The 14,229-nt window shown below is 42.6% G+C and overlaps 1 protein-coding gene across 4 annotated transcripts in view; it reads right to left on the reverse strand.

The window, feature by feature from the left end:
• WDR7 (WD repeat domain 7) overlaps positions 1-14,229 on the reverse strand; it is a 350,838-nt gene that overhangs the window by 228,322 nt on the left and 108,287 nt on the right. For all 4 annotated transcript variants that reach the window (XM_014570212.4, XM_075932629.2, XM_006116571.4 and 1 more), the window contains one exon: positions 13,812-13,935. In XM_014570212.4, the coding sequence (XP_014425698.3) occupies positions 13,812-13,935 (124 nt within the window). The remainder of the gene's footprint in view (positions 1-13,811; positions 13,936-14,229) is intronic.

A 14,229-nucleotide genomic window follows, 5' to 3' on the forward strand; every position in this document is an offset into this window, starting at 1 on the left:
TACCTCTCGCTCCCTGGCATTCTTCTGACATTCCCTCCAGCTGAGACAATCTTCACCATCACAATAATTCAATTTTACTTTTCTAACTTACAGATTGGGTTAATATATTTTGATGAAAAAGCACAATTTTTCCTACTCCATAGCACTGGAAATTCCCCATGATGGAAGTCAACCCAAATATCTACGTCAGCTTTTCTCTCTACTTTTGGGATGAGCCACTTGACTCCAAGATGAGCTAGATCTGTGGATCTCATAACAAAAACAATAAACATTCAGGTAAGCACAAATAAAATGTTACTATTCTTCATTGTGCTAAGGTCCCAAATCTGTTACAAAAGGATTTTCAAAGCAGTCTACCTCCTTTAAATATAGGCATCCACAATGAGTTATATTTTATTTCTTCCATCTTCTCTTGGACACGCTGGGCACGTCTAAACTACATTCCTCTTTCGAAAGAGGAATGTAAACGAAGCCAATTGAAAGTGCAAATGAAGTGTGGATTTAAATATCCCGCACTTCATTTGCATATTCACATCCGAGCGCTTTTTCAAAATTCAAAGAGCAGTCTAGATGGGGTTCTTTCGGAAAAAAACCCTGTTTCAAAAGAACCCGTACCCCTCATTTTTTATCGTATAAATCCAAAGTTAGGCCCTCCTGGAGAAAATCAAGGTTGTATTTCTCTTGTGTTACATGTTAAATAAATTATGGACTTGGCATCAATCAGACCAGTTTTACAGTCTGTTAAAGAAATAGTCACTTCAACAGGAATTCTACCCTAAAACTGTCTGGTCTTGGATTGAGGATTTTTGTTTATCTTTTTTGTGCAAAAAGGTCTCTGTGAAACAAGGGCATCAGATGTACAATGCTAAGCTAATCATGTCCAAGATACCCTTTACGCCTTTTGGGCTAAAGAAGATATATCTGCCTCTCTCTCCTTCTTATCTTCTGTATGGTCCACGAGAGGAGTGGAAAAGCAGGGAAGGTACATAGCAGACACGCAGTTTGGCTTTGTGAGAGGTCATTCATAACCTCTCATCCTACGTCCTGAAACACGAGACACGAGAAGGTGTTTTATTGCTGTTTCCAGATGAAAAGCAGTCAGTCAACAGCCCTCAAATTGATTTATAAGTGAGAATTTTTCTTGTCACAGATTCTACTTTGCTTAATCCAACCATCTAATTCACATAAACCTAAGTGTTCATCTTTTCTTAGAGGAGCAGTGAAACTATGCTCCACCCCAGGCCAGGAGAAATTTATTTTTCACTCTGACTGTGTTCTTTCTACTAGTTCATTCATGAAAACCCAAGCACAGAGATTGTCACTAACAAGAGCATTGTGTAACATGGCCTGCATTTCTGAGACCCTTCTGGCTGAGCCAGTAGCCACTAGGAAGGTGACCTTCCAGGAAAGGAGTGGGGAAGGGGAGCTGCAAGCCTTGACAGGACCAAGTTTAAGTTCCAGGGTAACAGTTCATGAACCTGAAGACAGAGTCTTTCCAACCCCTTGAGTCTTTTCAACTCCTTTCATGGGAGAGCACTGATCTGGAATTCACTGGTGAATGGAAGGTAGAGGTGGGTGCTAAAGGAACATTAATAGACAAGAGTGCTAGTCCCTGCTGCTGTAGATGGAGCAAATACTCCAAAATTTGGTAAACCTAATTCTACGAGGAATAACACCAATTTTGAAATAGGGGGCCTCTAGCCTTCCCAGGGTACCCTGGTGGCCACTCCAGCCTCGACCAAGAACACTCCTCTCCCTCCCCACCCCCAGAGCCCTTAAAAGGGGTAGACTCTGGCCACAGTGCCTGTGCCAGCTCAAAGCCTGCCAGCCAAGAACCAGCAGTCACTGCCCCTGACACAGTGGTCCCAAAACATGAGCTAGCAAGCCACTGGCAGCCAGCCCTCCACCACTCCCCAGGAGAAGTCTGCAAGCTCACGGGAGCCTGCCAGGGCATGGAGAAGGCGGGCGCCTTCCTGGTCCAGGGCGGAGATCGTGGACCTTTTTCAGGTTGGGGGGGGGCCCCCAACATCCATGATCTCTGCACTAGACAGAGGAACGTGGCCGTCTATGGCAGGATAGCTGCCAGCCTGGCCACCAAAGGCCACATGCGAACCCAGGAGCTTGCTTTCCCCTTCCAGCTCCCTCCTCCCAGATTTCCCTATCCCCTCTCTCACTTCCTTTCCCCAGTCTCACCAGAGTTTTATTCCCTCCCGCCCAGTTTTGTTAAATAAAGAGTTTGTGTTCATGAAAATACGTGTATTTTATTTGACATCAGGAAGGGGGGTTAGAGAGGGGTAAGCGGAAGGACGTGAGGGAGGAATGAGGCACAAGCCCCCAGTGGGGCAGACCAGGGAGGCTCTTAGTGCTCCTCAGGGTGAAAGTTCTCCCGCAAGGCCTCCTGGATACTGATAGCACCCCGATGGACCTCCCGGATAGCCACCTACAGAAAGTTCAGACAAACTCGCAGCAACACATCCAAGAGAAGCACCAGAGTGCCCAGAGGCAGCTCTGACTCCATGTTGCTGTGGGCAACCAGAGTACGCAGAGACAAAATGCTTTGCTGTCCTTCATCAAGGTAGACCAACAAGCAAGGAAACCTGAAAACTGGCTGTCCGGGGGGTCCCTTTAAGCACAGACCTCAGATAGCCTCAGGCAGCAGCCCCACACAGTAAGTACTGACCTGATGCTCTGCTGGAAATGGTTCCAGCCAGCCTTAAATGCGATTCAGAGTCCACTCAGTGTGGACGCGCTATTTCGAAATAGCAAAATGCTATTTCGAAATAACACCGTAGTGTAAACATACCCTCTGTGAATGAGATCCTTATTCCCATTTGGCTCCAATAAGAACTCGAGTTTTGATTCTTGTTCTCCTTTATAGCCATCTTTCTATTTCATCAACATTCTTCTGAGATGAACTTGATAGATTTACCTTCCACCCAGGCTGTTGATCATTAATCCCAAATTCTCCAAAAACCATATCACTATTTGTCTCACTTTGTCCCTATAACACAGCCCTGACCCCCTCCTCCCCAAAAAACCCTGTTTAGGGAGAAATAATTAATGTAACTTCTTCCTTAAAGCCAATATTAATACTTCCATGATTCTGAAAGAGATGGAGTCCTGCTCTGAATGTTCCTGATTTTCTGAGATGAGAAACAGAATGAAGAGCAAATTGGGTTGCTCTGATCTGAAGCAGATGATGGATGGTTTCATTCATGCCATGATGTTCCCATGTGTTGCTTGAAACTGGACTGGGACAAATCTGTTCCTATGTTTCTTGCTTAGCTCCGGAGAATATCCCCTTTAGGCAACATCCAGTAATCTCATTTTGACTATAGCAATCAGTACTCACTGGCTCTCAAATTGAAAGAGACTAGCACTAACTGGGAGTCTAATTCCAGAGAGGGCTGGCTCAGAATCATGCAGATAGCATGACAATTGCAGGAAGGCAACGGACATATACTATACTCTCTCCATAAACACAGTTGAGCTCCCCCATTTGATAAGAAAGGTAAAACATTGCAACACAGAATCTTCTTTTTGCTTCTGGCTTTCCCTGGTTTCTTCCGTGAATGCTGCAGGAGCACCCACCACTACAATGCAGGAGATGGAAAAGATTTGCATTTTGGGGAGACTGAATGTTCGACAGCCCTAGGAGACTGCTGGGAATTAGATGAATGTACTGTTGAGCCAAACTATTAGCCAAAAATGTGATAAAGATCAGAATTTGACTACGAAAAATTCTGTAGTTAAGTTTAGCTGAGCAACCTGGCACTGGGGAGACAGAAAAAAAATTGGAGGACTCCTCAGGGGAGAATTGCCCCTTTGCCAGTGACTGACCGGTCTGATTCTGCCACCAAAACACAAGGAGGCTGAAGTCTCCACAGTAAGTGATATGTGAACCTGAGTGCCAAAAAAAATAATTTTCTCTCTCAGACACACAAACACACACAATACCATTTACTTCAGTAATTACTGAAAAATTCTTTCTAATGTTTTATAACTTGAAATGTTTACAGTATTAAAGAACCAATCATTAAACCTCCCACTACATTGTGCTAATATGAAATATTAAGTTGCAGAAGGAATTTGTTACATACCATGTTCTGTCCCAAAACATGTAAATATTATACTGTATCAAAAAGAAAAATAATCGGTATATAAGAGTAAAAGCAGCCCAAGTCATGAATTGTGCAAATTTGCAACAACACATTCTCCAACAGCTATATATTATACACATATAATGTATCTCCATATCTTCCAAGTCTTTTTTCAAGATACTTCAAATAGAACATGGTTTGATCAAAAGAGGGAAGCATTAAGCCTTAGCTCCAATTCATATTTTACTAGCTCTGATGCTTAGACCAAGAATACATTTAAGTGTTTGTGCATAATAATGTAATAACCACTTCAAGTAAGGTTCCTCATATGCTAAATGTTATTTATCAAGATAGATGTTATTTTTACAACTCTCCCAGCTGAGAGAAACAACTACACAAATCCTGGATTCAGGGACAAAACATGAATCTGGAAATGGGTTTTATCATTTCACAAAGTGACAGCATTTAGTTAACCTAAAGGGGTTTTTTGAAAAGAAAACAAAGTTTATTTCAGCTCACCTAACTTTCTCTGGCAACCACTACATCTGCTTATCTATAGATTCTCAGAAGAGCCACCACATCTTATTTCAAGTTTCCTAACTGTATTTCACCAGCTTCAGAGGGGTACCTGAGTTAGTCTGTAACAGGAAAAATTAAAAAAAAACAACAACAGAGTCTGGCAGCACTGTAAAGACTTACAAAATATGTAGATGGTATCATGAGCTTTCATGGGCACCGCCCACTTCAGTAAGTGGAGACTGACTGCACTGCACATTAAGCAGTGGGGACATTCTTCGGTTTGCTGGATGAAGGTATGTACCTGTTTAAGGGATAGTGAGACACGGAGTCTAGCAGAATTTGGCCCCAGCACCTCTGGTCTAACCGGGTCACTTACGAAATTGAAAAAATTGCTTAGGTGCCAGCCTCTAATTGCTTGAGTCTCAGCACCTCTTTCATTACAAATTAAGCACTTTGTAGAGTTATTTTGCAGCAGTCACACAGCAAGCTGTAGGGAAGCTGTCCCATCCTCCTCCCAGGTGATCAGAATAGAATAGGGCTATTTAAGTACATGCTAAGTAGGAGAAGTCCTCTTTTATCTGTACCCAACTGAACAGCTCCCACTCTCCCACTCATACAAATGGAGAACTGTCAGGTGTGGCCAGGATCTGTTATGGGCACAAACCCAGTCACTCCCTTTATGGGTGTTGAAGAGGAATTTTTCCCCACCCACCATACTGAGATCGGCATAGCGGTTTTTTTTCCTTCTCCACATTGAGTTCAGCAGAAGAGGGGCCTCAGGTGTGGGCACACTCACAGAATACAAATTAGGCTATAATGTAGCAAGTCCTTATACTGATATGGGGCAGATGTCCAGTGCAGTTACTCCATAGCAAAGGAATACAGCAGTCAGACAAATGGATTGGTAAAGGATGGATAGGAGGTATTTGTTAAAGGAGCAAAAACAGAGGGGAGGGAATTTTCAGTTCTCCTATGTCTGGTACAGTATCCCCAAACTTTATAATCCACCGTAATCCTTATTCGAGGAGGGAATGGTAAATTCCCAGGAACACAAGGGCTAGGGAAAGTGAAGGGCTGACAGAAACTCCCCAGGATACACTGATACAATCATGGAATTACCTGCACTGTATACTCCTATCAACTGGGTATGCCCTGGCAGTTAATAAAAATTGTGGCCCAATTAAATTGCATCCAGTATCTCCTGTCCTCCTTCCAGCATAGCCAGACAAATTACAATTTAGTTTAAACTTTAAATGTGAAATCCTGGCCCAAATCTCCCCTTAGCTTCAGGGGAAAAGGAATTTCACTCTACTACTGCTTGTTTTGTTAAGACAGCTTTATATGTCAAGAGCTTTATTGATTCAAAAATCAGTTATCCTGTTTAAATGTATATGGCTAGAATATATTATTTTAGCAAAAGATTGTTGTGTGTTTGTCACTTGTTGCAATTAAACAGGAGCTTGTATACAAATGGAAGAATGAACATTTTGTATAAATAGTTTATATATAATTACAGGCAGTCCCCGGGTTACGTACAAGATAGGGACTGTAGGTTTGTTCTTAAGTTGAATTTGTATGTAAGTCGGAACTGGCTTCCAGATTCAGCCGCTGCTGAAACTGACCAGCAGCTGACTACAGGAAGCCCGAGGCAGAGTTGCTCTGCCCAGGGCTGCCTGGAATCAGCCGCTGATCATTTTCAACAGCAGCTGAATCTGGACGCCTAGGACAGAGCAGCTGAGGCACTGCCAGGTAGGTCCCTGCAGGGGCGGCGCTGAGGGGACCAACCGGGCAGCACCCCAGCTGCTCTGTCCCAGGTTTCCCCAAGTCAGCCGCTGCTGAAACTGATCAGCGGCTGATTCCAGGAAGCCCGGGGCAGAACAACTCTGCCTCGGGCTTCCTGTAGTCAGCCGCTGATCAGTTTCAGCAGCGGCTGACTTGGGGACACCTGGGGAAGAGCAGCTGGGGTGTTGCCCGGTTGGTCCAGTAGCGCCGAGGAGCGGCGCTGCAGGACCAACCCAGCAGCCCCAGCTGCTCTACCCCAAGCGAGAAAAGCCTGGTCTGCTGGGGGGCGCACTAGCTGGGCCCCCCAGCAGACCAGGAAAACCTGGCCAGTGGGACCGCGGAGATGCGCTGCGGTCCCGCCCACATCCTCCCCAGCTTTGCTCCGTGTCTCCCTGGTCTGCTGGGGGGTCTCCAGGAAGACGAGGAGCAAAGTTGCGGAGGGGCTCGGGCAGCGGGGCAGCCCAGGCGCTTCTGGCCTGTCCCGCTGCCGGCTTCCACCGAGGCTTTGTAAAGCCGCGGAGGGGTTCGGGCAGCCGGGCAGCCCAGGCGCGCCTGGGCTGCCCTGCTGCCCGAACCCCTCCGCGGCTTTGCTCTGCGGCTTCCTGGTCTGCAGACCAGGGAGACGCGGAACAGCTTTTCTCGCCCCGGAGTACACGGGTGTTGGGACCGCGAGGTCCCGCAGTCCGTGTCCTCCGGGGCGAGAAAAGCCTTGTTCGTAACTGCGGATCCGACATAAGTCGGATCCGTGGAAGTCGGGGACTGCCTGTAGTGTGAAGTAACATATTGTGTCAAGCAAAAGTCTTCTGGTAACATTTTTTGCTCAAGCATCTTTCCTGAATAAAACAATACCAACTTCTATATGTAGACCTGCCAGAGTACTCACCCTTATATTTTAGCATACATTTTCCTGTGCACAAATTCATGCCTTTATTCTTAGTTATGTTCAGTTTAATCAATCTAAACAATTCCTCTTCCTTCTTATTATATTTGTCATAAAATAAATGTTTATGTTTACTATTTTAGCCATAATTTATCCCTGGCATACTCCTTTATCTTACTCTTCCTGCACAATGTAATTCTAGTCCCATAATCATTCTATTTTTCCTCTCCATTTGTCAACATATTTCTGAATGCAGTCTATGGGCTGCTATTTTAAATTGCAATATCTCCAGGGTCATTTAAAAGGAACACAAACCTACTAAGCAATAATGAGATGCCTCTTAATACAGCCCAAAATTGCACTGTTGTCATTGTTTTATTTCATTGCAAGATTAAATCCAATTTGCTGGTCATCATTACTTTCATGTTTTTTCCCTCAAGTATTACTGCTTTCACAGTTAGCCCATTCCACTAACATCTGCATTTCAAATTATTTTACCCAAAATGCTAGATTGTATTTTTAATCACGTTGTATTTTATAATTTCCTGCATTTATTAGTAACTTTTAGGTTCCTTTATATGATTATTTTGTCCTAATGTCCCACTTTAGTATCAACACAGATGTAATGCTTTCATCTGCTGATTCAACAATACGCATTATAAAGACTTTAAAATATCAGATTAAAAAATGTCATGCTTTCTTACTAAACACTTGACAGAATATTTTTCTTTGAACAAATAAATCACTGGCTGCTACTAAAACAGATCCTTACTTCCATAACTGAAATACAAACACAAACTAAAATTTCTACAAGAACAAAGGGCTATGCTTGCAACTGACACATCAACATGATGCTGCACATTATTCTATAAGTGTTTCAGACATAAGGATTTAAGTGATGAGTAGAGCAGTATATTTGCATATAACTGGAAAATAATCAAAATAATTACTGCCACTTGTTTTAACTAACATTTTTGGTGAAATGGTCCTTTTTAAGGCAAAAGTATCCTAGTCAACTGGGTAGTGTAAATAGAATTTATATATATATAAAAACACATACAATACAAAAATAATTATGTCTATGACCTTATATCCTAGAAGGTTGTTCAGTCATTCTAGAGAAAAGAAACTAGTAATAATCAGTAGTAGCCACTCCCTAATGAATGTTACTATACCTGTATTCTGCAAACGAAGTCAATTACAAAACTAAATCCAAAAACACAGAATTGCTTAATATCGACAACTATGAATGAAGACCCTTCCACCCATAGATGGTTTGCCATAACTCAGTATTTTATTTAATCCTTATTTTGTGTTTAGGTGTTTAACAACAACCACCACCAATAATAATAATAATAATACACATATCATAGCTCTGGCTAAAGGCTACAGTTATCTAAACTTGACCTTCTGAAAGGCATAGAACTGTTAGTAATATTTTTTAGTTGTGTGTTCCATGTAATCTATGTCTTACATAAATTAATTGGCATTTAACTTAGACAGCCATCTACTGAATAGAAATTCAATTTGTCCATTCAACACACACTGAAATATTCACAAAGTGTACATTTTATTTTTTTAAAGCTAATACATTTTCAATTCTGAAACAAACAAAGAATTCTCTATATGAGATAGAAATGTTTGTATATTATTATGCAACTACTTGCAGTAAGAAAAAAAGGCTGTTTCTGGGTAAATCGTGTTTTATGACATATAGATGATCTCGTAAAGCATTTCAAATGTCTAAGAAAATAGATTTCAGGAAGGTTGTACAGTTATCCCACCTATTGTGCTGTATACATTAATGGTAAGAAAATAAATTATTTTATGTAAGGTCAATTGCCAGCTATTTAACAGGGTTGCAGAGGAAAAGAAATATTTATTTATATACACACAAACACACTCTACTGGAATACTTAATACAGTAAAAACATAATATTACATAATATACCAGTTTATGAATGTTGATTAATCATGAGAAAGACATTTTCTCTCACTTTTGAATTCAGTTTAACCTTTATTAGCCCAGGACTACAACGCCTCTGTCTTTTGCACCAATGCAATCTTCATTACCCTATATAGCTGTATCTCCAAATGCAAAGCAAGATAACATAAGGGTACTTCAGCACAACAGAGGGGTAAATGTTGTAAATCTAATAATTCCACTTAAAGTATTACCATTGCAGTGCATGCTTTTCCACATTTCAAAAATGTAAAGAAGAAACTATCTGGTCAACTATATAGTAAAACTTCAGAGAAAGTAGTTAAGAGGAAATAGTTATTAAAGGATTATTGCACATACAATGTTTCTCTCCTTCCCACGAAGTGCCCTAAGGGAGAGGGAGCTTCAAAGTAATGAGAAGAAATAGATGGCTCAAGGAAATTGGTAATAGGATATAGTGTCTTTCACCTTCAGTTCACAGGTTAAAATCCAGCCCAGGTTGGTAGTGACCAAAATTGGTTACTATACAGTATTGGTCTCCAACCTTTTTAAGCACAAGATCACTTTTTGAATTTAAGTGCAATCCAGGATCTACCTCAAGCCAAGTACCCTTGCCCCACCTCCTTTGTGCCCCCACCCCTGCTCACTCCATCTTCCTTCCCTCTCTCCCCCCATCTTCTGTTCCTTTCACCAGACAGGGGCAAAGGGTTGGGGGAACAGCCTCTGGTCTTGGGGTAAGGGATTTGGAGGGTGAGAGGGGCTCTGAGCTGAGCCTGGGGCAGGGGATTGGGGTGCTGGAGGGGGTTCAAGGTACATGATCTGTAAGGGAGTTTGGGGCCAGGGGGCCCAGGGCAGAGACTTGGGATGCAAAAGGGGACTCATGACTGGGACAGGGATTCGGAGCTGGCTCCAGCTCAGTACTGCTTACCCCAGGTGGCTCCTGGATGGTGGTGCAGTGGGGCTAAGGCAGGCTCACCCCTGCCCTGGCCCTGCACCACTCTCCAAAGCAGCCAGCAAACTCCCTCCATCCCAAGCCCTGTTATTGTGCCCCCCGCTCCATTTTGTAGAGACAGAATACAGAGTGGGAGGGGGCATCCTGACATCAATGCCCCCTCCTCTCCCTACCCTGCACTGCAGGAGAGGGGAGGGGAGGCAAGCTCTAAGAAGGGCAGGAGATGCACAGCAGAGGGAGGAGAGGCAGCTGAAGTGCAGTACTTGATAGCTTCTTGCCCAAACCAGTCAGGATCACTTGTCAGGAGCTCCAAGATCTACCAGTAGATCCTGATCTACTGGTTGGTGACCACTGCTATACAGTATCTATTCAGTAACCTGCATGAAATGAATTGGTGGTCAAAATCTAGTCTCAGCCAGACAAACTGTCAATGTCATGAGCTGCCAGACAGACTCAGCAGAGAGGTCAAAGTAAAATAATCCTCACATCTCTACAAGCAGGTCCTTCTGGTCATGTTTGACATAATAGCATGGTAGCACAAGGAGATTCCCATGGCTATTGCTGTACATTTTATAGACAGAGAACTTGATTTTCCAATGCATCCATCCTGGCACCTATTACTACATTTGAATTATTATTTTGGGAGGGAAGAGAGAGAACAGAAGTTAAAAAGGGACCGTAACCTTTCCATACAGAGGAAAGAACTGAAACAAAGATATCCCCCTTAAAGCAGGGGTGGAGAACCTCAGGCCCTGGGGCCAGATGCGGCCCCTGGCTTGCCTGTAGCCAGCCCCCAAGGCTTAGGGTGCCCCAAGCATTGGGGAGCCTGTGATGGTGTTTCACCCCACCCCCATGCTACTCTACCACAGGGGCTGAAACACACATCTATTTGGCTGCCTCCCCCCCCCCCCGGCACTGATGTGGGAGGGGAATGTGAGGGAGGATCTTTCTCTGTCTCAATCAGGAGCCGCCTCAAGTGAGGGTTGTTTTTTGGTTGTTTTTCTTTTGCTTCTAACATGTGTGTGGCCCTGGCTGATTTTTCAGTGTGTCTGACCCCCAACCCAAAAAAAGGTTCCCCGCCCCAGATTTAAAGAGAGTTTTAATATATGTTTAACACAAAAATTAAATAACTATTGTTTAGGATTTTTACTTAAAATGATAAAAGCCAAGGAATAATTTCAAAATGAAGGAAGATAAACAACCAGCCAACGTAGATCCTATCCTTAATACCAATGTATAGGCATTACTGTATAAAACGTACTGTCATAGGCTCAACATTGGAAAACACTTCTGCACTGGCCAATTATTTGTTTGTTGAGCACATGGCACACTATAAACCATGAGAAGTTACTGCTGATTAATATTGAAATATTTATCTTATATTCAAATAGATCTTCTATCTCTGAAAACTGGGTAAATGAGACATGTTCTGAGTAGCTTCTTTGGAAGGTGTTTATTAAACAAGAAGATATACAAGAAAGTGAAGTCTTTCAAAGCCTGAATCTGGCAAATGCTTAAGAATGTGCTTATCTTTAATATCATGAGTATTACTGATTTCAATGGGATTATGCTGTAATTGTTAACCAGGTACAGAAAGTTTGCAAGAATGGGGCCTAATTGCTGAAGCTAGGCATGAATAAAAGTGCTAGGTAACTCATAAGGGACAAGTTAGTTCATTATTTTAGTTGAGTTCTTGTATCTATTTAGAGAACTGTGTGCATTTTCACTATTTTATTACACTAGAAAACATTAAAAGAACAAAAAATAGTAAGTCAGTACAGTTTTTATTAGTAGTAAGTTCAAAAAAAGATATGAAGAGCTGTAGTCAGCAAAAACAGCACTTAATATTTCAAATTTAAAAAACCTTTTATAATCTCCAAAATATTGTTGGGGTTTTGAAGAGGCATTAAGTAAAAAAGTAGGGCAAAATAATAAAAAAAAAGTGTCAGTATTAATATGATGTTAGCATGCGAAGTAATTTTAGTGATTCAATTTTTTTCAGTGTTTAAACAGTTCCTTAACATGGTTTTAGGAAACATTATGATGCTGGAATAGTCTAGTCAAACTGTAAGTCAGGAAATTATGTATAGCCAATGTACATGTTTCCTGTAGTTTCTAATGAGACTCTCCTTCATTCCTTGTTCTAATCTTTTATGAAATGTTGATACAGAAATTATTAATGGAAAAAGACTTCTTAGTTCATATTTTTCATCTCCACGATTAATGCAGACTAAATTCTGGTGTACTCTACTGCTACAGATTTTAGCAGTGAATTAAATTATACCTGTGCCATAAACTGTGTACCTATTTGATTACAGGAAATTATTGCTGTTTTCACAAAATTATAATGCCTTTTCCGTAGTGGACATAACACAAATTCATATTATCTTTAATAAAATACTACACAGGCAGTCCCCAAGTTATGCAAATCCGACTTACGTCGGATCCGCACTTACGAACGGGGGCTCTCTCGCCCCGGAGCTCGCAGGCAGCGGGACCACCCAGAGCGCAGCGGTCCCGCCACCTCGACCTCCGGGGTGAGAAAAGCTGCTCCGGGTGCCCCTGGTCTGCTGGGGACTGTCTCCAGCAGACCAGGGACATGGGGAGCAAAGCCGCAGCGGCGGCGGGGTGCCGCGCCTCTAAGCAAAGCCTCAGAGGCACGGCACCCCGCCGCCGCTGCGGCTTTGCTCCCCGTGTCCCTGGTCTGCTGGGGGGGGGGGGGCGCAGCTAGTGCGCCCCACCCTCACCAGACTAGGCTTTTGTTGTGGATCCTGGGGTAGAGCAGCTGGGGTGCTGCCGGGTTGGTCCTGCAGGGACCTACCTGGCAGCCTAGCTGTTCTGTCCCAGGCTCGAGATTCAGCCGCTGTTGAAACTGATCAATGGCTGATTCCAGGAGCTGGGGACAGAGCAATTCTGCCTCCAGCTTCCAGTAGTCAGCCCCTGGTCAGTTTCAGCAGCAGCGGCTGAATCTGGAGCCAGTTCCGACTTACATACAAATTCAACTTAAGAACAAACCTATAGTCCCTATCTTGTACGTAACCCGGGGACTGCCTGTAATGAAACAGCACTGATGTTAAAGGGAATTCCTCTAAACTTACAATAATATCAAATTTGATCAAGTATCAGAGGGGTAGCCGTGTTAGTCTGAACCTGCAAAAGCGACGAGGAGTCCTGTGGCACCTTATAGACTAACTGAAGTGTAGGAGCATAAGCGTTCGTGGGCAAAGACCCACTTCGTCAGATGCATGCAAATTTGATGGTTCCATTACCCCCAGTAACACATTGCTGCAGAAATATTATTGATGTTTTACAGAGATGTTAGATTAGGAATAGACTGTACAGGTTGGACCTCCATCTTTTTTTCCTCCTTCTTTATAAAGCAACATGCACACACACACACAAAAATCACAGCATTCAAAAGGACATTATTAATAACACATATCTGTGAATGTGAAACTGATCATTCATAAAGAGAAAAGTTTGATTACTAAGCCAGCTAATGACCTAAATTTTGGGATTTCATTAAACAACAGATATGACAAGACTCGTTTGTGCCTGTATTCATATTTTTTATACACTTTCCTTAATACATATATTTTAACAAAATTAATTTCAAGATAAACAGAGAGTACTCACGTGACATAACACTGTCAATGTATTGCGGTAAATATGGAGCCCAAGCATCAATTGTTTCCTTCCGCCCTACCTGTTCAATTCTTCTCAGTTCTGCTAACAATAGGGCCTGGGCAGCTTCCCTTACCTACAAAGTCAATCAGAATGCCATAAAAACTCAATTGTGAAATAATATTTACAAGTATTTTAAAAATGTAACAGGAAAATCATCCAGCCATTACATACTTACAATACAAACTAAGTTAAAAAGAAAATTTACGAAATCCAACATGGGTATCACATAGTTGTGCCACCAAGTCAAAGCTGAGTCCCTGCTTCTCCTAGCTGAAGCTCATGTCAGGAAGGTATGCTACACAAGTCACATAGCTGCTCTACTTGCATCTTGCCTTCTCGAGCAGAAGTATGAACTTCAAGGAGCTTA

This window comes from Pelodiscus sinensis, chromosome 6, assembly GCF_052426305.1.
Source record: "Pelodiscus sinensis isolate ZL-2025 chromosome 6, ASM5242630v1, whole genome shotgun sequence".
Classification (NCBI taxonomy): Eukaryota; Metazoa; Chordata; order Testudines; family Trionychidae; genus Pelodiscus; species Pelodiscus sinensis.